Here is a 27887-nt window from a genome sequence, read left to right on the forward strand (position 1 = left end):
CTAATTTCCAAACAACACACTGGAAAAAATCTGGGAGAATGAAAGCTCACTCACACTAAACAGTCAGATTGGTGATATATTTAGACTCAGTTTTTGAACAATATTTAATGTTCTGGTTAAAACAGGCTGTTTTGAAGACAAAGACCCAAGGTACATACACACCAAGTCCAAACTCCATTAGAATTTTATCCTAATTATGTATAAACGTCAATAGATGTTTTGGGGTCAGAAAGATTTATTAGCTCAGGAGTTGCTGTGCAATTTCACGTTTTTGCTTTAGGCAATGTGTCAGATACACTGGAGAGTGAGATGAGAACTTCCAGAGGGTCACTTTGAAATAGTGGGGTCATCTAAGATATCTCTCAAAGATAAGTTTGATGAAACATCCTGGAGGTGCTCCTGTCTTTGCTCAGGCCACAGAGGCTGACTTGCTGAGGCTACAGATTGTTAATTTTTTCAGTCCACTAGCTGAAATATGGAAAAACGTGTGAAGAACTGTTCCAGAGAGTTGTTTACAGACCATAATATTAAGCAAGTTTCACAGCCCTATAAAGACTTAGAATTGTGCTGTATACTCTTTAGCACAACCAGTTGAGCCACCCTTCCTTCATTGGCTGGAGAGACAACCTCTGTGTCCCAATGTGCCAACATCTGTTAGTTATTAACATTCTGATAGGCACTGTGATAACTGATGTTAATCTCTCACACTTTGAGTGGAATCCTAAAAATTCCCACCACCCCATTCTTTCATACATCTGCTGGGGTGTGGAGAGGCAAAAGTAATTCCCCATCCACTGATGCACACATTGCTGACATTCCTGTTTATTCTTCCACACATCTGTGTGCATCCTACATGTGTATGAACACACCTCGACAACTTATTCCTGTTCTCAAGCACTGCTGTGCATTTGTGTGTGTATATTTTCCATGATACACACTCCAAAACACCCAGCTCCATGTGCACATCAAGAGAAACATCCTTATTTGTGCAGAATGCTCATACAGGGATTTAAATGAGCTACCTAAGCTTGTGGAGAAAGAGATAATTCCCTATTATTATTACATGTGCACAGAGGAAATGTGAAGTGGCTAATCCCCAAGGATTCCTGTGTTTAAAGTAGAAATAGCAGTCAGGATAAAATGCTGAAGGCTTCAGATACAAAACTGTCAGCTGGTACAGCTCCCATCCTTCCTTCTCTGTTGCACTTCAGTAGGCTGGAGGACAAAACTTCTGCAGGCAGCTCCTGGACCAGTCAGTGCTTTCTTTCTTGCCTGCTGCAGGCACTAAGTGTTGGACTGAAGATGGGCACCTGGAGGAGAACAGGCCTGGGTCCTACACAGGGTCTTCCCTGGCCTTAAATCAGAATCTTCTCTGATTGTGCTCAGGGAATGATGAGTGCTGCCAGACCCAGAGGTGGAGCTGAGACCATATTTCTTTTCCAGCTAGTGTAGAGGTGCTGGGGTCAGATCAGCTTCCAGCCTGGACTTCTGCCTCCACTGCAGTCAGCTGGACATCTTCTGCAACGGTGTCCAGTCATCTCACCTGCATAGCCCAAGAAATCTGACTAAAACAGGTCTAATAAAGATGTCTACATCAGTGTAACTATAATTTCTCTCTAAACTCTATTGGCTGAACATTCTGGTCTAGATCTCCACCAGAATGGGAGATCAGCCAATCAATACACAGTAGACACACTGTGGACAACTAAACTTAATGAAGGCAAAGAAATCATAATTCCCATCCCCTAAATCCACCAGTCCTCACAGCCAGATTGTCTCAACCCCTACTTGTTTTCTCGAGATTAAATATCTTGGGTTTGGAAGGGACCTTAAATCTCATCTTATTCCCATGCCCTGCCATGGGGGATCTAGGGTCTCTAATGTCCCTTCCAACCCAAACCATTCCAGGATTCTATGATATGATGTCAGAAATCTGAAGAGATTTTTTATGACCATAGAGAAATCAGAAGGATCACATAAATGTCTATTATTAAAATAAGTTCTAAGACATTGAAAGACTTTTTGAAGAGCTCTAACATCAGATATCTACAGTGGAATTTGATCCAGCCTCTACTATACTGGGGTGGAAGAGTTTTCTTTAGGAATAAATTCCCTACTGCTGTTCATTGTAGAGCTGTGTACTCCACTTTCTCATGATGTTACTTGTTCTATGTTAATAATTAAGACCAGGGTTTACAGCCTGGCACAGGTCAGATAGAAGCAGCTTTTTACCCATTTCTTCTGTCTTAAATCTCCAAGTTCACACTTCTCTCTGAAGTTTTTCCACTGAGTATTAGTTGACCGAGATCTGTAAATGTGTCCAACCTGGAGTACAGCATGGCCCCATGAAGGGATCAGAAGTGCTGGGTTTGCTCAAACTCCAAACTCAAAGTTCACACAAAGCACAGAACAGGAAATCTTCAAAGGAGCTGACAGTGAGCCTGAAAACTTCTGGATTTTGCACAGCCTTACACAAAAAAACAGAGACTTTTGTGCACCCCTCTTTGTGCAGCTGCTGTCTGAGATGTTCTGATTTCAAAAACTCAGTGTTCCATGAGGAATGATTTTCCAATATTATTTCAGCATGAACAGATGATTTAGACCCATAAATTTATAGCAGCAAATATTTTTCACTACCTGGGCCAGGGTCATTTTATGTTTTTTTTTTCATTCAACATTTTCCCTTTTCAATACATTTTAGAGGATCTTACTGCAGGGAAGTTACTTTGGTAACTTCTCTTGTCAGTATGTTGTTGAAGTTATATTGCTACCTTCAAATAACTTCAAGTATATTGATACAAGCAGATAAAAGTAGTGCCAGAGAGGAGCATTGTCCATCTGTGCTTCTCTTTACCTGCAGAATTTCTGGGTTTTTTTTCTGCCTAGTCTAACCAAACACTAATCCAAACTATTCCTGGGGACAATGGTACATATATTCACCAATAAAAGTGTAAGTTTAGAATTCCTAGAAGCACCAGCCCCTATTATAGCCCAGTCAGGTGCCTTGCCTGTGTTACAAATTTAGATTTAGGGAAGTCCTGCCTTGCCAGGGCTGTATCCCAATCGTCATGGGCTAAGTGTTGGGGTAGCTCAGATTTCTAAGCATTACATAAGTCTGTGTTCAGGAAGAGGTGATGTGTTGAAGGGCTGTCCAAGCTGTCCTTCAGCTCTTCTTTGAGCTGGATAAGTTAGGAGAGACATTAAAGATCATCTTGTTCCAACCTCTCTGCCATGGGCAGTGGCACTTTCCACCAGACCAGGCTGCTCAAAGCCCCACTCAACCTGGTCTTGAGTACAGAGTCCTGTGGGTTGTATCTGACCTGAAAGTCACCACTTGAGTTACCCCACCCCCAGTTTCTGATGAAAAATTCATCATGAAGTCATGGAGCAAGCAATAAAAAAACCCTGGAAAAACCATTTCTATTACTAAGTGCTGAGACTTTTTGTCCAGACACAGGAGCGTCTCTTTATTGTTCTCTAAAGGCTGATCTGTGCAAAGAATTTTTGAGTTTACTACAAAAGAGACCAAAGTCAGCATATCAGAATTTAAAAAGAACCTGAAATTTTCTCTAGCTTTAATGAGAAGAACCTATTTTTCTCACCCTTTACTTTCAAAGTGGAGAGACCATGAGGATCACCAGGAGAGTAAAGAGTGAGAAGAGTGCCAGATCACTGGTGACCTGAAGAATCCGTGTATCCTCACTCTGCTAATGTGTGAAATCATCTAAAGGTTTAATCAACAGCATTCCCCAGCTTCAGTTTAAGAACCTTAGAGTAATTCAGCTGTCTGGGCAATGTGGAGATCTCTGGTCATTTTAGGTGTGAAGAGACATCCTGTTTTACATGCATCTGCTACTCAGATCAGCATTTAGGGTATCCCTCCAACTGGACCACATATCCAAATCAATAAGACAGTATTTTTTTTAAAATTATTTTAGGCAATATTTCTCTCCCATTGAGTGAAGAGAGCTCACACCTTCTTCTCTCTTCCATTCCATTGTCATATCTGAGATTCAGCCAGGAAACTGAGAGTCACACTTATATGTCTTCATGTCTTTGTCTTCTTAACCTGCCCTTGCTTCAGAACAGCTTTGTTCCTTGTTATTGATTTTGTGGTTTTTTTTTTAATTTTTAGCAGAATTATTTTCTTGTTTCCCAAAAATCTCATGTAAACTAGAGTTAGCAGAAAACCCATTTAAAAAAACCCCAAAAAACCCCAAAAGACACATTCTTTGCTGGAAAACCAAAATCAGAACACATAAACCTTTAAAATAGAGGACTTTCTGAGATTATACTCATGAGATCTGTGTCTTGTTTTATACATACAGACTTTCTGACCTCATCAAACACCTTCCTAGCCTCACCTTCTTCACTTGTAAAATTGGATATAGACACATCTTCTACATTTGATTTTGAGACACTTGTGTCTCTAAGAATCTGTGGTGCTTGCAAATTTCTGATATCCTACTAATGCTATCCATCACACAGGGAAAGGAGAGTATTCACTGATTACTACACTTGTATTTGATCCTTTAACTTCAAGGCTACATTTCATCAAGATGAAAATAACACCCAGATCTTCTGTTTTATATATAAGATAAAGACAGCAAAACGGCAAAGGGAAAACTACTTTCTTGTAAGCGACACTTCTTTCACTGCAGAAACCTTTTAAAAACAGACACACAAAAAATAACAGGTTCAGAATACTAAAGTTGGGTAATGAAAGCAATCAGCATCCTCATGGATTATTCTGTGTTCTGTTGAGCCATCCAGCTGATATGAAACACCCTTCCTGTGAAACTGTTTGAGACAGAGTTTTGTCGCTTAGCTCCTCGCTGAGCCTGGAGCTGTCAGCCTCCTGCCAGTGCCTGGCATCACACTGACGGGGTGACACGAAAAGTGACAGACAAGAAACCAGAGTCTCAGGCTTTGGGAGCAGTGAGAATGTAACATCCTTCTTTCTGAAGGGGAAAATGGAGCAATGAAATGGATTTTGAAGCTCAGTGTGTTTTTTAAACTGCAACAAGAAGCTAAGCCCAAAGACTTGCTTGTGAGTTGCCTACAAAGATGTGCTCACCCCCTTTTATACATTGTTCTTTCTTTTATTTTTTTACACTTCTTTGCTTATCAGGAGGTAGGGCAGCTTCTGTCATAATTCCAGAGGTCCCAGTCCACAGCAGCAGCCTCCTGTTTGGATACAGGGACTGGAGGAAGCCTGGTGCACAATGAAGTTTATGGTGAAACACCTCTGGTGCCATCTAGAGTTCTCTGATTTCCAGGAGCTCCCTCAATCTTTGGATTTTGTTTACTGAGAGGAACATCACTGGTGCCTAGTGCTGAGGGAACTACAAATTGTTTCATTCTTTTTTCCTTTTTTCAGATTTTATTTTTACTTTTTTTCCTTGTCTCCTCATTTATCGTAAGTGTTAGAGTGCCTTCTTCTGGGATCTTTCCCTCACTTTCTTTCCAAGGGGTTACTTCTTTGGTCTTTCAATATCCAGAGCTCAATCACCTTGTCTTGCTCCCCTGATGAACTAAATCCTTTCTAATTTCTAATATTGTTAAAGGTTTTTTTCATAGGTTGCATGATACCATAGTCCCTTAAAGTCACAATTTATGGAGTAAAGAAAACAGATGAAAATCTGTTTTGTTTTTTTATCTGATTCATTAAAAACTAGATTCCATAATCATGAAATTCCATGATCATAAAATCCATATAAAAAAAAAAATCTATACATTCATCAAAGAAGGGGAAAAATCTTGGGGATGCTTAGATTTTCAACACAGCACTTAAAATTTCTTAAAGCATTTCAGGCACTTGTGTTTTCCAAAAGAAAAAAGAATGCCCTCTCCTCCTTTCCAAATTAAAAGGCTACGAAACTGATTGCACTTTGTCATGAGCTTGTTTATAAATGTTAATTCTCAGTCATTCTCATTTGAGGAAGGCAATAGGGCTTCTCAGCTACATTTCCTCACTGGGAAAATTTATGTGTGGTAGTAAATTGAATGAACCTCATCTGTTTCTTTTCCTTCCCATAAAGTAAAGATGAACCGCTAAATGGTTTAATCTTTGGGCTACAGCTCAGAAATACTCCACAGCTTTTGAAGTTTCAGGTCTGTTGCCTGGGCAATTCTTCTTAGAGTGGAAAATTAGTCCCAAAGCCTGAAATTTACAGATCCAAAATAGAATATCTTAAATTTGGGGCATCAGCTGTAACACTCTCCTCCTACTTTTTCCATGGCTTTTACACATGGTAGAAGGAGGTCCATCTGCTTAGGAGGACATGTCCTTAATACACTATGAACAGAAGGAAAACATGAGGGCCTAGTTTGAAGGCAACTTCTGTACTGTTTCCTACTCTGATCCTATAGACTTCTTATCCCTGTAATATGCACTGCCCACGTTCTGATTTTTTGACTATCAAGTCAAGTTGTGTCGTAGTTAGACCTTCTGAGCTTCTGAAGTAAAGTTATCACCATTTAACTTTCTGGGTAGCCTTCACAAGAGAGACCTTGAAATCAACAGAAGCACCTCAAAGTCAGTATTGTCACCTCTATATTCAGATGTTTCTTGTGTCAGCGAAGAGATACAAATATTTTACCATTTCTTTTACAGCCATTAAACATCATCCCATATCTCACCATCTGCCATCAGCTTCGTGCTGCTGAATTTGAATAATCACGGCGTTTTCACACTCAAAGTTCTGAGATAAACTGACCAATAAGTTCAAGCTTGATTTGTCTTCATTATTATTGTTTTAAAGGGCATATTTATTTTAAATGAGGGTGCAAACATCCAGTGCAGATGGCCTCTTCCCTATCCCACACTGAGAGGGAAGCTGTTTCTTTTGCTTCGTGTTGGAGCTTCACCAGCCTGGGGTAGGAAGGAGCCCTTGAGGTGGTTGCCAAACGAGACTCTGAGCCTTCAGGCACTCTTGGATCTTTTCACTTTTAAGTAAGGCCATCATTAAAACATGAGCAGACATAATTGCATCATAGCACTGGGCAGAATTAGAGGCAGGTCTGGATGTCCTTAAGCACCAGGCTTTGTAATGTGTTGGCCTGATATTCATTGCCCTCTCTCTGCAGTCTCCAGCACCAGAGTCACAGATTTCAGCCTTGCCTCTCAGAACAATAAAGCTGGTTTATAGGAGCTGTAGTGGGAAGCTCTATAAAGATCAGAATACCCAGAAGACTCCATTATGAAACCACCAAGTTTACTTTCAGACTTATAAACCCAAATGAGAGTATGATAATGAAAGCAACTGCTTTCATAGGTGTGGAGCATACCAAAATGAACCAATTTCAGTGTGAGCTCAATTAGCCTGGAAAATCAGGCAGCTAAATTTGACTTTCAGGAAACACATTTGATTGCTTTGCCATTAATCTTCTCTGATTTAAATGTAAAATCAGATTTTCTCCCAAACTTGAAACTTACTTTCATCAGCAAAGGGAAATTATCCAACTTTCTTGGATTTTTCAAAGACTTTAACTTGCAGAGAAGTAAGGACCACCAAAATTAGAGCAAGGGGAATTACTGATAGAAATGTAAGATAAAGTAGAAGATAATATCTCTCGGCCTTTTTGTGCTCATTACCTAAAGTGAGCCTAATAAAATACACCCTCACAGGAGCTTGGCAAGAAGGGCTGGTTAGAAATTTTCTGTAAAATTATTTCTCATAATAAGCTTCATGGGAAAATTAAAAGGTTCTGCATATCCCCATTTGAGAAGAATATATTCATCAAGAACTGAAAGCAGAGTTACCACGAGACTGCAGCACCATTTCACTAAAAAGTTGGCTTTTTAATAAGAAACACAAGGCTATGTTGGTGAGAGCTGCCATATTTAATGATTACTGGTAACTAAAAGGCTAAACTGTAAAGGAAATAGACCCTTTACTCACTCCAAAACATTCTTTTCCTATGAGCATTAGTTTTTAAACCAAAAGTTTCCGTTTCTGCTCTGGATAAAGTAGAAATATTTCGGTGCTTTTATGTATGCTGTATGTCTGAGCTCCTCATGTAGTCAATGAAGATCTAGGGCAAGATAGAGATGAGCCTTTTCAGGTGCTATTAGGTATTCCATCAGTCTCTGCTGCTTTAAAAGGGTCCTGGTCCCCTTTAACCCCTCTGTAACCTGTTCACATGACACAGATGTCTGGGTATCACAGAACATCCCAAATAACACCCAAATCGTATTTTTATTTAGGATGGATCCATCAGTGTAGCCAGGAGAATAGTGCAGCTCACCATCAAGGAAACACATCCATTTAATGTGTTAATTCACTCTCCAGACTTCTCTGACTGTATTGAATAAAGCCCCAGGGCTCAATTCATTTGAGTAAACAATTTCAGATACACAAGGGTAACCTGCCCAGTGTTAAAACATCTAGAAGCCGTCTGGACTTCAGTCCTATATCATATCTATCAAATCTGTGCAGATGTCCCAAATGTCACAGGACATATCAGATCACTGTAGACTCTTAAAGACAGGAAAAATGACATCAAGTCCCCTTTGATGGTAACAGGAGTTTGGCACTGTTGGTGTTTACACCTACATGTTACCCTTATATACCTTAATATCAGATTTTGTCCAATTCTGCTATTTTGTACAGTCTTGTTCAGCATTTCAGAACATTAAACTTTGTTCCTACCCCTAGAGATAATTTCTGAGACAATCCCTCTAAGTTTTGAAGGCGGTGTTCCCACTTTACCTCTCAGGGTCTATTGAGCTGTCAAACAAACACAGTATCATTCCTTTTGTTCCCAGACTGAAAGTTTCAAAGATTGTAGGCCAGAAGGTTTCTTTTCCATTTAATCCTGTATTAAACTTACAATTTACTTGACATTCTCAGTCTCTACAGTGCCCTGAAAGCAGGTTGTAATCAGCTGGGTCTTTCTTCCCAGCTAACAAGTGACAGGACAAGAGGAAACAACCTCGAGTTGAGCCAGGAGAGGTTTAATTGGATATTGGGAAAAACTTAACTGAAAGGGTGGTCAGGTATTGGAAAAGGTGCCCAGGGAAGTGGTGGGTTCACCATCCCAGAAAGTGTCCAATAATCACTTGGATGTGGCTTTTGGGGACATGGTTTAGTGGTGTGTCCAACAACGCTGGGTTCATGGTTGGACTCGATGATCTTGGTGGTATTTTCCAATCTAAATGATTCTATGATTATGTGATTTCCATCTACTGGAAATGAGAAAATGAATGAATGCAGATATTGACAGCTTCTATAATACATACACTAGTTTATTTTACTGGCAAGATCAGAAAGATTTTTATGTGTCTTAGTACAGTCAATTCCCCAAATCAGGACCCAAAAGATCACACAAGCAGTGTAAAAATCATGCAATAACATAACTAGCAATGATACCTTTAATTTCCTTTTTCTTGCTTAATTTTTTTCCAAACTCCATCACATTTTCATTTCTCTGGATTTCTGAAGACGAGAAGTTATGATAAAATGCAACACAAAATCACTAAATCACCTGACTCCTAAATTAACTTGAAAGGGCTTAAAATACTCATAGCTATGCTACTGCTGATCTAGTCTTTGCAACTATTTAAAACATGACTTACAATGATAATGATTTTTATATTTCTGGTATGCCAGGCATACCTAAAAACAAAATAAAATCAAACTGAGGTATGTTTACCTCCTTTTAATGCTAAATTATAAAGACCCATATATTGATACAAGTCCAAACTCTAAACATCCAAACTTTATGTGTTATTATTAATTGATGTCTGCAAAATATTGCTTGTAAATTTTTAATTATCATTTTACTCACATTACTAACTAGGGATAAATATAAATTCCTGCTTTGAAAAGTGCTTGGAGACTGATGGATAAACATTCTAAATGCTAGTTATTTGTAAATAGCCTTTTGGAGACCTTTTATAAAAGGCTATGCAACTCCCAATCTGATACGAAGAATTTTCCATACTGAGCACTCATTTTGGTCAGACTTCACATATTTTTGGCCTCTTCCCTAAGATGCCAGCTTTCCTATCCAATCAGTTTCCCACGTCTAACAGACAGAAAGGTGACCCAAAAAAATATATTGAAGCCTTTTCCATGTGGGTTTTTTGATACTTACACCATCCTACCAATTGCCCATGTCCTGTAAAACCTCTTTTTCTTTAGACCTTACATTTTCATTTTTTTCTAAAAATCCTGGGAAGACTGAGAAGCCAAAGTGCAGAGGAGATAGGTCACTGAAGTGAAATATTCCTATTTCTGACCCTTTCATGGGTCTCTGCATCAGGTCAGGATTTACTGATGTGGTTCCCAAGACAGCCAAGGAGTCTCTGTAGGGACAAAATCTTAACTAGCAGGGAATGGGAAACAGTTGTTTATCCTTGTCACAATCACTGTGATGTGGGTTTTCTTTTCCCCTCACCTAAACCAATACAAAGTATTGATTTCCCAAAAATGCCCATGAACTCAAAAATTAGCTTCTGTTCATCTTCTTTCTTCTTTGAGAAGAAGAAAGAATTCTTATTTATTTCTTAAAATAATTGAAATCACTTCTGAAAATTTCAATGGCATTTCAACCTTTGAAATAATTTTTAATTTATGTTTCTAAATGAAAACTAAAAATCTGGGGGATTAGAGCAGAATTTTTTGTTTTCACATACCACTCACCAAAATGAATCATTATAACAAGGAGAACAACTTGGTTGCCCATAATAACTTTAGGGATTTTGGCCCTTTCATGATCATTTTATACTGCATAAATGATATTTAGGCAAATGGCACCAAAGTCAGTTGTCTAAGAACTGTTTCTAGTGGCACATCCCATATCCTATGGCAGCTGGGACATCCTGCAGTCTTCCATCCAGCTCTGGGGTCCCCAGCACAGGAAAGATGTGGAGCAGTTGGAGAAAGTCAGAGGAGTCCACGAGGATGGTTAGATGGCTGGAGAAGTTCTGCTACAAGGAAAGGCTGGGAGGATTGGGATGGTTCAGCCTGGAGAAGAAAAGGCTCTGGGGAGACCTTAGAGCCCTTTGCAATACCCTAACAGGCTCCATGCTAGCTGGAGAAGGAATTTGGATAAGGGCATAGAGTGTCAGGAAAAGGAGGAATGGCTTTCCACTGACAGAGGGAAGAGTTAGATGGGATATTGTGAAGAAATTCCTTTCTTTGAGGAGGAGAGGCCCTGGCACAGGTTTCCCAGAGAAGCTGTGGCTGCCCCAGGATCTCTGGAAGTGTTCAAGGCCAGGCTAGATGGGGCTGGGAGTAACCTGGGATAATAGAAGATGTCCCTGCCCCTGGCAGGGGGATGGAAGGAGATGGTCTTAAAGGTCTCTTCCAGCCCAGACAATTCTGGGATTCTTTAATTTTGACAGAGATTGTATCGAAGAGATGGGACTTGTGGAAAACTTGCACATCTCTGGATCCACAGGTGGCAGCTAGGAACAATGGCAATCAAAATTCAGTATTTAAAAAACCACCTAATTTAGATGTTTAGATTAAAGGTGCAACATGACAAATCCATACCAGTAAATTCAGCACAACTAGGGAAACGTCACTAGAACTGTGTTATTTTTGCCAGTAATGGGTTAGGATTGTCCATTAATTCAGCCTGGCTAAACCAGCACTATGTGAAACATTTTCTGTTCATCGCTTGAGCGAGGGTATTGGCCAAGGATGTTGGCCAGGGTCTATCCCCAACAGGAACTTCAGATCTCACCCTGTTGGGTGGTCCAGGAGTTAAGCAGCATGGATATAGCCAAATTGTGCCAATAATGCTGAGGGCTGGAGATGGTATCCTTGGCTTTGCTGAATTTCTGAGTACAGTGCTGTCATATCTTCATGTAGAATAACCAGGTCATGTTTAAGAGCTGTAATATCACAGGTGGTTGGAAAAGAACTCCAAGATCACCAAATCAACCAAACATAATCCAGAATTGAGAATAAACCACGCAGAATTCCTTTTATTTACCCAAGAAAGAGGAGCCAGACTTCATGACACAGGACATGGTGTTGGAGAGCCAATTCTGTTTTGGCTTCTCTGAAATCAACAGCCCTGTGTCAGTCTGCACCTGCTGTGAGTCTGTCCCATGGTGTTTCAGAACTGAGGCTCCACCAAAAACAACCTTTAAAGCTGTATGCAGTCTGCTCTTTGGCTCTATTCCTCTCTTTTCAGTTTCTCCCACAGGTAATAAATAGTTTAGGGAGCAAATCCTGAATTTCACTGTAGCAAAATGAGTGTACTGTAAACTCCTCAGTGTTTGTGAGCGCATTGATATTTATGTGTGTGTGTGTGTTTCTTTCCCTTTTCTTTTTCTTCTGTCTCCTTCCCATTTGTAGTTTGATCACTCATGGTTTTGGAACTCCTGCAATATGTGCTGCCCTAAGCACTTTCCAAACTGTTCTCAGTGAAATGCTGAACTACTTGGAAAAGCACACATCGCACAAAAACGGAGGAGCGGCGGAATCCGGCCAAGGACACGCCAACTCGGAGAAAGCCCCCCTGCGGAAAACTTCAGAGGCTGCTGTGAAAGAGGGCAAAACAGAAAAGACAGACTAGCTACATCAAACAGAATCTATTTCGAGAGAGTCTTGCTGCTGATATTTTTTTTAAATATATATATCATTGAGGGCAATTTATCTCCAGTGGACCAAATCCAAAAAAAAAAAAAAAAAAAAAAAAGGGGGGGAAAAAGAAAAAAATAGTAAAAAAGAAAATAAAAAGAAAATAAAAAAGAAAGATTAAAACAGAGAGAAAGAGAGAGCGTGCGAGAGGAAAGTATTCAACCCTAAGAACAGCAGTGTACAGTAATTGTGTGATGAAATTGTCACTTTTTTAAAATTTATGTTGCTCTAAACTGCTTTTTTGTGCACGTAGTATTTGATTGTTCTGAATGATACACTAACACTGTTTTTTATAAGCACTTCTGGACTTGGCTGAGGTGGCACGTGAAATTTGAAGCACTTTCTTCTCCGGCAGCAGAATTAGGGCCAGTGCATCGTTGTGGGACATGCGGTTCCAGCATCCTGACTTTGCTTGCATGCTGGATAGATTGAAAGAAGGGCTTCCTCTGGTCCATCAGCAATGCCTGATCTACTCACCACTGGGAAAACAATATGGAAATCTGGCAAAAGAGGAATTCTTGGGTCATGGGACAAATGAACCGTCCTGTACATGGGAATGTACAATAAAGCTGCACTGGAATGAGGCCAGAACGTGTTGGGAATCTGTCCTGACCATTCAAGCAGCAGCCATGGTGTCTCTTGTGAAAAGAGCATGGCAGACTAAAAGGAAAACAAACCTTGATAGTCTCAGTAAGAGCCCTGATCCCTCTCTGAACTTCATTTAAAAGACAGCATGGTCTTCTGTCCTCTATTTTCTCAGCCCCTGCTCCCACAGCACTCTGCCATACCTGGGTCTCTGTTTAACACAACCAATGCAGGCAATTGGAGTCACCTTTTGTGTTGCCTTGATTTTATGATGCTTTCTTTTCTTCAACAGCTTGTTTCTGCAGCTTTATTGTCTTTATAAATCCAGCTGAGGTGCAGAGGTCTAACAGAATCCACTCACTGGAAATAAAATAAAAACAAAATGACAAATAAGACAGATTGGCTTAGTCCACAGCAGCTGAGTGGTAATAACCTTGCTAATCTACTTTTGAAATATTACTTTACCACCTACCACACATTCTCACACAGAAAACATGGGAGGTATAGCTTGAACTCAAGACTCTTTGAGTCTAGGGACTTTTTCCTGTCACATTCTAACTCCTTCTTCGACAAGACCTTTATTCCATTCTTTTTCTTGCTTCTCTGACATCACCTAATTGAGGAAGTTAGGAAGGAATGGTATTAGTGGGGGGGCTTGACGTTGTCCATCTAAACTTTATTTAAGATCAGCAGAACCAGACCTTTTCTTCCAAGGGGCAATTCAACTCTTTCTGTGGTAGGAAAAACCGTAGTTGTCCATGTGTAAATGTTTAGGGCCATTTGAGATGTTTTAGGTATCTAAGACAGCCACAGAGTTTTGACAGTTATGACATGAAACCTTTAGGAGAACTGGACTCACCTGGAGGAGGAGCTGCAGGATCCCAGAGACAGCACTGGATAACTGTGGCTGACAAAAGCCCTCACACACATTTTCACTTTCTAGAAGCTGTTAGCATGTATTACACCTTGGATGATTAGTCTAGACTAAACCTAGGGACTGTGACAAATAGCTGAGGTGTTTAGGACCAGATGCAAGGAATCAAACTGAACTAATGAGATCACCTTCAGCTTTCAAATTATTGAATGCAATAGAGTGATGATGGCATGATGCTGTTTCTCTCAAGGTCAGTAAGGACATTGCCATCACCATGAGGAAACACTCTATAAAGGAAGGAGTCCCTGAGTGTTTATTTAGGAAAATCTGTGAAAAAAAATCCAGTGCTTTTGCCCAGATTTGTCCTTGCTCAGGGTAGATGTATAACTCCCATACCTGCTTCAGTGCTGCCCAGTCACCGTCCTGCCTTGAGGGACACAGGTGTATCTCCATGGGGCTCCATCTCCTTAACACACCAAGATCAGACAAGTGCCTCAAAAAATTTAACTTTATTAAATGAATTTAATGAATTTGTGCTGGTACTTCTGGAGAAATGCTAAAATCGAATTAACAGTCCTCAGAGATGTCTTCAGCAGAAATATTGTGGAACTGTCCTAGAACGTGAAATACTTGAGTGTGAAAGTGGGTAATCATGATTAAAAGTAAAAAGGAAACCCATTCTTCTTTTTCTATTGCCCAAACTGAGGGAGAGGAAAGGGAAAAATCAAGTTTTACTGTATCAGATATGCAGATTTGCCACATCTGAAAAATATGTGCTGTAAAACAATTTAATTTGAACCTCTTTTTCAAAATGTAGATAAATTAGATTTTTGGGAAGGAAAAAATATAAGGAAAAGGTTTCTAAAATCCTTTTCCGTTTTTTCCACTAAAATATCAACTTCTTGAAGGAGAAATAAATGTTTGGGCAAATAAATCTTTGGGAAAGCAGCATTTTATTACCACCAAATTAAAATGCTTAAATGTGGAAATAATATGTATACAGCCTTATATGAAATATTTTCCTATTCAGGATATGGTCCAAGGTCCCAACAATAATTTATTTCAGGACTTGTGTCTCTTGCTGTTACATAATCACTATGAGTGCCTGCTCTGCAGGCAACAGATTTTTTTTGGCCTGGATTACCCTTTGATCTATTATTATTAATAAATCTGAGCACACTTCAAGCCCCAGAACTTCCAGTTTTTTGGCTTAATGACCCTTGTTGGGGTCCATTTTTGTTAATAGTCCATGCAGATCTGATTCAACTTGATTGAACTGCTTTATGTTCTTATCATTAAGAAGTTTCTATTTCCATGTCAAATGTTCTGGTTTTTCCCCTAGTACACTAGTGCATTTTAAAAGCAAAATTTTTTTTTTTTAATGTAGCTGCAAGTTTGCTGACTTGACAGGCTCTTTATTTGTTATTTTTAATTGCTCTTAATAATTTTATTGAGTAAACAATAATTATCACTGCCTTTTTTGCTGAACTATCTATCTGAGCAGTTTGGTGTAATTTTTTTTTTAGTTTCTGACATTGGAACTTCCAGTGAGGTTTTAAGCCATGAATTCACTGGTGTTCCTGTTAAAATCTTAGCCTAGGGTCTCACCCACTTGTATTCCTGTGGTGTCCACAGGAATATGTCCATGTTCCCACACTGTAGTTTTGGGGGTTTATTATTTTCTTAGTTCTTGTCTCTGTGGAAACATTTTCATCTCAAAACACATTAATGACCTAGATAAACCCGAGGGAAGTTCATGATTTGAGGTTAGTGGGTGCTCTCTGGTGTCAGATTGAAGTATGAAGTATCTGTAGATCTTTGACTTGGGAATTTATCTGATCAGAAAAAGAAAAGAAAAAAAAAAAATCTTCCTTTCAGAGATTATGGAAGTGTTTATTCAATGTTAAAACCATCAAAGGAGTAGAGAAAAGTGTCCAAAGTTTCATGGCCAGGACAATGAGTCATTATGATTGTTGGACCCCAAAAATCGATTCATAACCCAAGTGCTGTCTGGGTAGTTGGATCCTGTTCAGCCCATTGCTCAGCTCAGTATGAGTTACACCTTTCTCACCAACAATCTCAAAACATTTTAAATAGGTCCCTGAACTTACTCTTTATCCTGGCACATTTGACTCACAAAGTACAGCTTCTGACTCTTGGATTTATTAGCAAATTACTCATGGAGCAAACATGCTAACTACAAACAATTTTTCTAGAGCAAGGTGTTACTCACTGTGAGTACAAACAGTTCCTGTGCTGACTAAGCCTGGAAGGTGAGTCTGGCAGAGTAACATTCTCACCTCTGCCCTGGGATTTAGTTCTCTGTTCACACAGCCCCCACTTATCACCATTGCATGACAGACAAGTAATGTAGCAGAGTTTTATCAGATGATGGGACCTGGAGCAGAGTTCACGTGGGGAGGGAACCACAGACAAGCAGTGGTGACTCTGCCACCTACAACTGAAGACTGTCAAGAACTTTGTCCTTCGTGCTGCCACCTTTAACCCTAACTCCTTCTAGGTGTCATTCTGTTGCCTTGGAGAACTGGCAGAAGGGGTGAATTTAGACCTTTCATTTGCTTCCTTTTTAAAGATAAACACCAACATTTGTTGGGAAAAGACTTCAGCTCTCCAAATCAACATGGAATCTGCTCTTTGAAGCTTCTCTTTGACTTTTCCTAAAACCAGAAAAATCTGCTACAAAGCAGGCACAATGTATAGTCCTTCCAAATCCTGGACCTCTGTGTAAATATTTCCCCAATTCATCTCTTCCTTTGGACGTGACTCAGTGGCACAGGTGCAGCTCACAGTTTTGCAGCCAGGCTCAAGGAGGGCTGTTTATTGTCCTAAGAGCCAGTTTTAACTTTACAATCTCTAACTGCTATTTTTTGTTTGTTTGTTTGTTTCCTAACACCAACAAGCAATTTTGGTCTTAGATGTCTTAGGTTTCCAAAAGAGCTGCTGGTGAATTCCAAGGTCATTTGATTTTCATTTATCCTTTGGAGAAATAGTTCTGCTGCTCTGATTCTTTATTTCTAAGGACAAGAAGAAACAGCATTAGTAGAAGACACAAGCCTGCAACACAAGGAAGAATCAATAAATTATACAGGAACTGTATTTATAAAAGTATCCTTTGCCTCTGCCCTCATTACAGGTTAAACAAGAATTCACATACAGCTGTGTGGAATGAGGGAGAAAGATAAAGTAATTTTCCTTTTCCAGGTGAAGGTCATTTGGAGAGGTCTGATCTTTTTTATTGCTATTCTTTACTTTTCTTTATTTTGTACAATTAATTCTGTTCTGTACAGCAGCTGTTGTGATTGTACTTAAATGTGAGTGCGCACTTGGTCACCAACAAACAATGTCCTATTTATTGCTTTGGAGTTTTGGTTTGGTTCTTTTCCTTCCACTTAATTTAATTTATAATTCAGTGGTGAAAAACATAATCTTTTATATTTCTATTTCCTATACAAGCTACCTGTTTTACATGAGTCTATGAAGATAATGACCACATTTGATCAAACATTTCACGGCAATAAAATCTATGTTGATTTAACCCTGATCTGTCTGGTGCTTAAAAATAATTTCCATCTCTGAATAAAGATTGTCAAACTTGACCAGGAAACAGATCTATGACACTGCAAGACCTAGAATTTTCATCCAACAGGTAAGACATACAAAGTAGAGAAACAATAAAAATATTCTGGAATTACAGCAAGGAAATCAGTTTATACAGAGATTAAAGTTGGGATTTATCCCACCTGAATGTGACTATGTTAAATAGTTATCTGGTCTAAAATCTGTTAACCAGATTTAATGTTTTTGTGTAAAGAGAAAGATCTAATGCAAGGCAATTTGTATTGTCCTAAAGCAGGAATCCAAACTGTTGGGATGATTTATATTAGATAAGTGGTAGATTAGATTAGGAAAAGTAGCAGGAGTCCTCATGTGTATAAATTTATAATGGATGAACCCTAAAAAGCTTGCTAACCCTTGATATTTAATATTTAGAGGCCCTCAAATGTGCTTTTCCTGTAACCGTGCAGAAAGGTTGTGACAGTGCTGGCAAACAAATCCTCACCCCCACATCCTCAAATTAATGTTTTAATCTTCTCCCTGAAAATTTACAGCAGTTCATTTCCAAGTCCTACTTCAGGCAAGGGTCTGGGCTAACTTCCACTGCTCCCAATCGAGATTTTGATTCCAATATTGTGGCACAAAGCTTGACTCTTTCCAGGCAGAAACAACAATCAAATAAAAGTCTTTAGATGTAAACAATATCCTATTTCAGGTGTGACTTAAAGCAGCTCTAGCTCAGAGGTTTACCACATAAACACATGGATCTAAAAATTTCCACTAAAAATTAAAAAAAAAAAAAAAACCAAAATGATGAGATTTTAACAGCAATTTTATAGACATACATATTCAAAACTGTCTGGGAACCTGATGAGAATCCTTCACTCTGTGTTGTTTCAGTGCCTCTTTCAGAAATGACTTTCTGAGCAATTCTAGACAACACACCAAGGGCAAAGCTGTAGGGCAGAAACTTCAGAAGAGTTTCAAGTAGAAAAGGAAATGCATTGGGAGGAAGTTCCCACATATTTAAACTAATTTTATCCAACTATCACCTCTGCTCCCTAACAAATAAACTCTCAGTAATTAATATTATCCTTGTAATCTTCTAGGAAATACAATTCCCCAGTTGTAACAGTGAATACCTCTAATAAATTGTGTGTGTGTTCTTCTCCAAAATCAGAGGAAATGCAACTGTGACAAATTCATCAGTATTTTAAACACAATCACATAAGAGGCTGCCTTTCCTATCTCTCTTCACTTTGGTGTGTTAATTTTTCCACTCAATCCATTAAAACAAAAAGGAGACAATTCCACTGAGATTTGCAGAGGTGCAGTGCCAAAGTACAAGTCAATGTGCAAAAGTAGCCTCTAAGTTGTAGACAGTGCACGATAGAAAGAGATGAAAAGGAAAAAAAGTGATAAAAAAAAAATTAATCTTTCAGATTTTATATGCAAACTGCATACAGAGGGTTTGGGAAAATTTGCATTCAAAGTGACCAGGCAAAAAATGGATCAAATCTGTAAAACACTGGGTGCCCTGAACTCCAGGAATTAGGAGAGTTATTCGAGTATGTATGATAATATTATCCTTTGTTTCAGCAGCAGAGATCTCACTTGTTATAAAGGCTGGGTATTTATATTTTGATGGAATGTACAGTTTAGTTTCTAGGCAGGGACCAAAAGCCTAATCTAACAAAATCTAACCTCTTAACTCCAGTTCAGGTTCACCTTCCCATAAAAGAACATGAATAAGAAATTAATGGGAAATTCAAGCCTTAATGGAAAGGGCATTTTGCTCTGGGCAGAGTTTATGTTGTGGAGTTTTTTAATGGAAAGATATTTGAATTAGTGATATATAAATGCAGCTCCTCAAGCAACTCAAAATGTCAAGATTTGGAGGCTGGTCCTGTCTACCCTGTCTGACTTCTACCGCTTCCCAAGAAGGATCAGGGTCTTACAGCTTCACTCTATCTGTCAATCCCTTGTGCATACCTTGGATTCTCAAGGAAACCTGAAATGGTGCTGAGAATCATCTCTGAGCAACAATAAATGTACATTGCATTTGTCTGCCTACATGCACAGTATAATATTTTGGTTCAGAGGCCCTCACCTTACTTACTCTTACACAAGACTTTTATTTGATTGTTTTTTCTGCCTGGAAAGAGTCAAACTTTGTGCCACAATATTGGAATCAAAATCTCCATCTTAATCTGGAGAAAAGGAAGGTGAGGGAACACCTTATTGGTCTCTACATTTACCTGAAATAAGGTAGAAGTCAGTGGCTGTCAGTCTCTTCTCCCAGGTAACAAGTGACAGGAAGAGAGGAATTGCGTCAGGGGAGATTTAGATTAGACATTTAGAAAACTTTCATCATGGAAAGTGTTGTAAAGCACTGGAACTGCTGCCCAGGGACATGGGGAAAATAACATGTGGAAGTGTCACTTGAGGACATGGTTTAGAGGTGAACATGGCGCTGCTGGTTGGACTTGATGATATTTTCCATCCTTAACAATTCTGTGGTTCTGCAACCTAAAGTCTCAGACTGGGCATGTGATGGCAGGAAAATGATCCCATTACTGCTACCACACAGACCAGATATTTCATATCTGTTTGGGTTTTTTTATTAATGAATGCATTTAACACAAATATTAATGAAGCACTCTGGACCATCATTATGGTCAGATAAATTAAGGTGTTATCAAAGCACTGAACCTTTGCCAATTAACAAGCAGTGTAAAGCCAGTAATAAAACGACACAGAAAATTAGGAATGGCCAGTAGAGAGCATGTTAGTGGAACTGGATGCTCTGTGGATAAACTGCAGGAAGTATGCCTAGATAGAACCTCCTTATTTGTAAAATTTGTAAAAATTTGGATCTCAAAGTGGGAAAACTTTCCCTTGAAAATTGCCTATGATGTGAAAATAAAAATTAAAGATGAGCAAACAGATAAAAATGTTGCACAATGAGCTATGGACAGCTGTATGAGGAAAACAGCTTATAAATCATGATTTTTGATCACATTAAAACTTTATGTTTCTCCCCCTTTATTCCTATCAATTAAAACAGAAAACAGAAATCCTGTGGGGCAAAACCACTTTGGAACACTACATCAGGGAAATATGCTTGTGGTGGCACCAACCATTTTGAGTAAAAAAAAAAATAAAAATCTTTCCTGCCTGATTAACAAGCCAAGTGCACTGTGGCAGTGGAAGAAGCTTTTGTGCACTCACTCATACCTTTGTAGTAAAATTAACTGAGGTACCAGTGGCCTTTTCCTCCTTTTCATTGTTACCATACAATTAGTTTTTAACTCCATTTAACTTGCTTTTCACTGAACCCCTAAACAAAAGCACAGCTCTGCACAGGTCTCTAATTTTAGGCAGTCAGGTATAAATATAGACAGGTTAGAGCAACTCCACTGACTCTACAGGAAGCTTAATTTGATTAAACACCTAACTTTTAAGGAGAAAGTGAAAAAAAACCCACATTAAACCTACCTTCAGGTAAAATTAAATGAGAGGAACTTCTAATCACCACTTCAGCTCAGGACTGAAACTGCTGCCATTGAAGAAAGAGTTGCTGCTGTCCTGAAGAAAGAGTTGCAGCAACCTTATCTGCTGTCCATCCTGGGCTCCAGTTTTTCAGGTTCAATTCATCCCCCAGACTGGACAGTGTTTCCAGTTACAAGCAGTTTGTAGTTACAGCCTTTGCTCCAGATTCTGCACTGTTATTAACCTGCTGGGTTGACTCAAGTTTGTTGTCTTGAGAAAAAAAAAAAAGAATTGCAGCACCTCAAAAATGTCCATTGTAAAGACAAGCAAGAATGACCACAAGAAGAATATTCCTCATGGAAACCAGCAGGCTCATGGAAAGAGTACACCAGAGGGAAACCAGTCACAGATGAAGTCTTGAACAATTTGGTTTATTAGTTGGTTGTGGTTTTTGCATTTTAGGTTTTTTTTCATTAATGTTTCTAAACAGATTGATCTCTGGTCCTGAGGCCAACAGTCACAGCATGGCCACACCTGTACAATTAAATTTCAGCTGGGAATCAGACAGGGAATGGATCCTTAGACTGTTGTAAAGGTGTTTCCACCCCATAACCAAGGATGTGGGAAGTTCCCTGATATGTGATGTGTTCTGCAAGACACACAGGCAGCAGGGCTGGGTGATCTGTGTGCTCTTCCAGCTATTTCAATCAGCAAAACTGGTATTTGGGACATTGAATATTTCAGTCTTTATTTATTAGTACATTTCAGCTCTGTACTTTGTTTTTTTGGTTTTTTGTTTTGTTTTGTTTTTGTTAACTGCCTGCCAAAATGTGAGCTGCATCTCATTCAATAGTCATTCAATTATGATAGAAGATAGATTTTGACTTTTCAATCTCAGCTGCTGTTAGGAACTTCTAGGTAACCTTTCTCAAGAGTCTGTAACCTCAGCTTGCATAAGCAGCTTCTTGTCACTTAGCTGCTTCTTTTGAGTAGTTGATTATGTTTCACTATGTAAAATGTTCCTATCGGTCACTTCTGACACACAGATCATCTTGAACTTTGTGAAAAGTGCAATAAAGACAGCCTGCCCTCAGGAAGGTCATTAAAAACATTCCATAAGATATCTGCACATAAATTAGATCAGACAAACGTGCCTGTAATTATCAACAACAGCAATTATCAACAAGGACCATGTGGGGAGAGAGCCAAAGATGAAGCCAAAGCCAGAAGAAGACAATCACAAGTTAGCTTTTGGAATAAGGTACATTTTTCATTTCATAATGTTGAAATAAGTGTTACAGAATTATGATGTGGATCTCCTGCAGCTCCTGGGTCACATCTGTCAGCCCCACATTTCAGGGAGTCTTGTCAGGATCAGAGGAAACCTCAGTGAGGTGAACATTCCCAGCCTCCAGTGTGAAAGGCTGCACTGACTGTAGCTGCTGAGTGGATCAAAGTCACACCTTGCAGACAAAATAAACTATATTATTCAAATGAAAATAATGTGTGTAAATGGAGGCGATCTGTGAAATAAAAATAAAAATAAAAATAAAAATAAAAATAAAAATAAAAATAAAAATAAAAATAAAAATAAAAATAAAAATAAAAATAAAAATAAANAAAAATAAAAATAAAAATAAAAATAAAAATAAAAATAAAAATAAAAATAAAAATAAAAATAAAAATAAAAATAAAAATAAAAATAAAAATAAAAATACAGGCAGTCTATATATATCCCTAAATGCTAAAGCTTTCTTCTAATGTTAGTGGGACTCTAATAATTCTTAGAATGATAAACAAAAGTCTGATTCACTGGATAATATTTAAAGATGATTAGATAAAGTGTGTCTATTATTTACTGTGGAGAACAACATCCTCTAAATACCAGTTCAAAGAGAACCTCCTAGTTTCCTCCCTTCACCTAGTTACAGAATAGCCCAAAAGAGTGATAATTCCTTTTATTTTCCAATATCACACTACATCCTTGATTTCTGGTACTCAAGTACCTTGGGGCTATCTTAATGACCCTGTTCAGCCTTTACTTGAGTCAATAACAAAATCCCCATGGACTTCAATAGGGCCAGGATTAATTCCAGACAGCTCTGTTTATTAGCAATATTTTTTCACCTTATTCTATGGGGCTTCTTGTATTCCTCACAGAAGTAATACAGCATGGCTTTTCCCCTTCCAAAGAGGTGTTTGCATCCAGCCTGCACAGGAGGAAAGATCTCTGATATGTGCTACCCCTTTTTCCTCATGCTTGGGAGGCTGTTAGTTAATCCAAACCAAATCTTTTCCATGAGCTCTTCTAGCATTAGAAGAGTATGGGAGATCAGCAGAGAAGGCAGAGCAATGCTCAAGCTGTTCACTCTTCTATTATTCCTTCATGACTCCCCAGTATTCTCACTCTCAAAAATGACAACAACAACACAGCTGGGTTCTCTTGAGTCCCTAAAACCCAGGTGGCTGTTCCCAAACATCTCCTGTCCCACTGAAAACCCATCCTACAGCCCCATGTCCACTGCCCAGCTGAACAGCACTCAGCTGCTGCTGGGAGGAGCACTCATGAGCCCAAAGAGAATCACTGCTCTGATTTCTGGGCATTATCTGGCTGTGCTCACAAGTGTGTGCCATCCACACAAAGGGTTTGTTTTGTTCCCTGCATTTCAGTTTCTTCTCTGCACAGAATCTGTCAGATCATTATAAGCAATTGTTCTGATTTCATACCCATGTTGAGGAGACAATGTGGCACAAGGAGTGGAAATGAATGGAAATTTTTGGGCTTTTTCAGGTGATTTTTTGTTTTCTTACATTTAACACAGGTATTTTTTCTATACTCCATCTGAAATTATGGAAAGCCACTATTTCCAGGTTTGTGAAATTTCAAGAATGAGAAAAAAGAGGAAGATTTTAATAGCAGGGATCAGTCTAGTGCAATAATCAAACCAGAGCAGCAGGTCCTGTAACCTCTCACAGCAATTATTAACTAGTGCCTCAAAAGAAGAAAAAATGTTATGGATAAAAACAAAGGGATAATTTCATCTGTGGTTGCACAATATCTTACAGTATGACAATTTGGGGAGCTTTCAGAGAAATGATCAACTATCTGGAAAAGAAATATTTACTTTTTTGTAACATGGTGAAGCACAGAAGCTAATTTGTGGCTAAAATTTTGAAAAAATGAACAGAAAAATCCACATAATTAGATACTTATCAATCTGGCATTAGTTCTGTTCCCACTAATGAATTATCTGACTGAGGACTCAATTAATAAAAAAATGAAAGGAGAATAATATAATTAACACTAATCAATATGGGTTTACAGAAAACAAATGCTGTCAAATAAACTTGTTTTTCTTCCTTTTAATGACATGACAAAACGATCAAATTCTAGAGCACATTTAACTTGCAACCACAAGGATGTTGACTACAAATATAGCAATCCACAAAAATCCTAAATGCCATAGATACCAATCTATTTGATCCAGAAATAGATGAAAAAGAGAAAATGGTGATTAAACATGTGAATTCCTAAAAGAGTTTCAGTTTCAGTTCCTGCCCTGACAATAGTTTATATTGTCATTGATGAGAATAAAAAATGTCATTGATGATAATGTTTGTAATTTGATTGAGAGACTGCAGAAAAACTGGTTAAAGGGAAAAATGTACCATGATCTGGATTGTTCAACAAGCTGGATGGCAGCAATCAACTTAATAAAAGATGAAAAAGGAATTTCTACACCTCAGAAGAAAATACATATTTTTTTTTCTATGAAATGGTGGGGTCTGGTCTGCAAAGCAGCCACTCTGAAAGGGAATTTTTGGTTGTAGGGGATGATTCACCAAGCATAAGCTTGACCTTGAGGGCAGAAGGCCAAGTGTCATGTGCCTGACTAAATAAAAGAACATAATGTACATATTCATCAAGGTCACATTGCATCTGTCACAGGTATGAAGCAGCAACACATGGAATATGAAGCTTATTTCTGATACATCCCTTTGTGGCATCCCTGGTGCCACCAAACCTTTGTCTGAATCTTTAGAGGAAATACCTGTGCTCCTGGTGGACACCCAGCTGGATGTGAGCCAGCAGTGTGTCCTTCACCCCAAGTGCTGTCCTGGAGGTGCTGGAAGCAGGTGGGAGGGATCATTCTCCTCTCCTCAGTGCTGGTGAGCTCACAGCTGTGTCCAGTTCAAGGTTTCTCAGTGCCAGAGGGATGTGGACAGACTGCAGAGAGTCCAACAAAGCACCCCTGAGGTGATTAAGATGCTGGAGCGCCTCTCATGGGGAAAGGCTGAGAAAGCTGTGACAGGTTTGCCTTGAGAAGAGAAGGCTCAAGGAGGTTTTGGTCCATGTACCTAAATCCCTGAAGGGAGAATGCAAAGAGAAAAGAGCCAGGCTCCTCTCAGCGGTGTCCAGTGAAAGGACCAGAGGTCAAGAACACCCACTGATACACAGGAGATTCCTCTGAACAGCAGGAAACACATTTTTATTGTGAAGTTGGCCAAGCAGTGGCACAGGTTTCCCAGGAAGGTTGTGGACTTCCCTCCCTGGAGCTATTGGAAGTCATCTAGCCATGGTCCTGGGCACCAGGCAGCAGGGATGAACCAGATGGCCTCCAGTGGTCCCTTCCAACTTCAACCATTCTGTGATTCTGTGAAGTGTAAGAGAATCTACCACATAACGAAAGGCAAAACAAGCTTAATTTATTCATCTTAATAGCAAGGTGATACAGGGGACTGCAGCAGTTAACAGATACACCTTATCAAAAGATTTTACTGGTCATGGATTCAGTTTCAATAAAACCCTGAATGGAAAACAGATTTATATCTTTATCCAATGTAGTGATTAAGAAAGGAACAATTTATTAAATTAGGCAAAGGTTTTATGTGCATGGCCTTAAAAAGTAAAACCAAGGCAGTGTTATTATTAGTGCTTCTGCAGGAACACTGCAGCTCATCCAACAGTTGTTCCATGCAGATCTTCTGGCCCGAGTTCCACATGAGTTACATTAACTGAGCAATTGCAGCTTTTGTTTCCACAAAGCTGTGATCATCCCACGGTTCCTGGTCTATCTTGTGGCTATTTTCATGACTTGCACAAAATAGATTTGCTGCTCTACTTTAGGCTAATTCCGTACTCAAAGGATGCACAAATGGAAACCCCTAGGGAACGAGAGGAGCTGACCAAACAGCAGCACCCGTAACTTGCACAAGATATCCTGCATGGCATAAGGAATTCTGACACTACAGGGAACTTTGCTGGATGTTGTTCTTGGTGCTGCAACATTTATCCCTTTTATCTTTTGTCAGCCAGGCATCTTCCTGATGTTCCTGCCTCTGAGATGTGATCAAGTTGTTTTTGATTAATTGTGTTTCAGGGCCAGGCTGGACAGGGCTTGGAGCAACCTGGGATAGTGGAAGGTGTTCCTGCCCATGGCAGGGGGTTGGAATGAGATGATTTATAAGGTCCCTCCCAACCCAAACTATTCTGGGATTCTATGATTTATTAAATGATGATTAACAATGATCAAGGTAATCAAAATGGAGTTTCAGTACAGAAATTTGTGTGGAGAGTGCACACAGAAGAGATCCAAGCAGGGCTGGGAAACGGAAGCATTCTCCTAAATTCCAGTCCCCCTCTCCACTGGACTGATTAAGGTCTCTTCATTTATACCCCAAATGCTTTTAAGAGTATTTCTGGTTTATACCAGAATATACCCCAGAATACCCCAGAATATGCCCCATTGAAGGTTTTCTCCCAAATTTTCCCTAAACCAGGACAATACCTATACACCAAGTTTATGTTTTCACTGAAGTTTTACAGATTCATCATTAACTTATAGTCAGCACTAGTTACAAGAAGGGCTTTATTAAAAATAGACTGAATCAAGTTTGGTTATTCAGGGAACTCTGACACTGCTCTTGTGGTCCCAGCATGTGAGAAAACTCAGCTTAAAGCCCCTGGAAGAAAAATGGGACCCAAAACAAACTTGTGATTGCCTTGTCAGAGAAAAAAATATACCATGATGAACCTTAATAACAAAGACCAATGTTGTCAAAATGGAACAGCAATTCTGAGAGGCATTTTTAAAGGTGAATTGTCATTATATCTTTAGAAAAGTATTCTGAAACTCCATAAACAAATCTGTTTATCAAAGTGCAGTTTTGATTTTTTTTGCATTGTAAGTTCTCTTCTGGTATCCAAATCAAATTATTAGATGTTCATTCAAAACTAGGAGTGGGAGAAAAGCTAAAATTTGGATTTTCAAATTTCTCATTTTGATAGTGGAGAACAAAATGTTTAATTTCAGAACTGTTAAAAATGATTCATTTACACTTGCTCATTCTTATGCCTGTTAGGCAGGAAACATTGACTTTTATTGTGTTTCTGCATTTATAATATGAAAGTGATGATTATATGAAAACAATTACCTTAGGATTACAACTCTAAATTGCATGCTTATATTAATATTAATATCATGTTCTATCACTAGAATGGATATTGTCTGGAAAGCAGTAAGGATGCAGTTAACCTAAATCAAACCAGCTTGTGCCCAATTTTTTAGGCTACATCTGAATAGTTTGCCGTTACTTAACTAGTGCAGAGTAGTTTATATCCATATTAATAAATTTTAAGTGACTGAATGGGCTCTAAGTCAAGGTGATCATATTGATTCAGACTCCTGGGAATAATGTCTGGTCTTTCCTGCCCCCCAAACTGTGCCTGGAAGCTGCCTGAAATTCCTGATGTGAGC

The 27887-nt window shown here is 38.9% G+C and overlaps 1 protein-coding gene across 1 annotated transcript in view; it reads left to right on the forward strand.

Moving 5' to 3' along the window:
* The window catches only part of TFAP2D (transcription factor AP-2 delta), a 43039-nt gene extending 30386 nt beyond the window's left edge, over positions 1-12653 (forward strand). The window contains exon 7 of the mRNA XM_015620491.1: positions 12318-12653. Within this exon, the coding sequence (XP_015475977.1) occupies positions 12318-12537 (220 nt within the window). The 3' untranslated portion in view covers positions 12538-12653. The remainder of the gene's footprint in view (positions 1-12317) is intronic.
* The last annotated feature ends 15234 nt before the right edge of the window (positions 12654-27887 follow it).

Source organism: Parus major, chromosome 3 (genome assembly GCF_001522545.3).
Source record: "Parus major isolate Abel chromosome 3, Parus_major1.1, whole genome shotgun sequence".
NCBI classification, from domain to species: Eukaryota; Metazoa; Chordata; class Aves; order Passeriformes; family Paridae; genus Parus; species Parus major.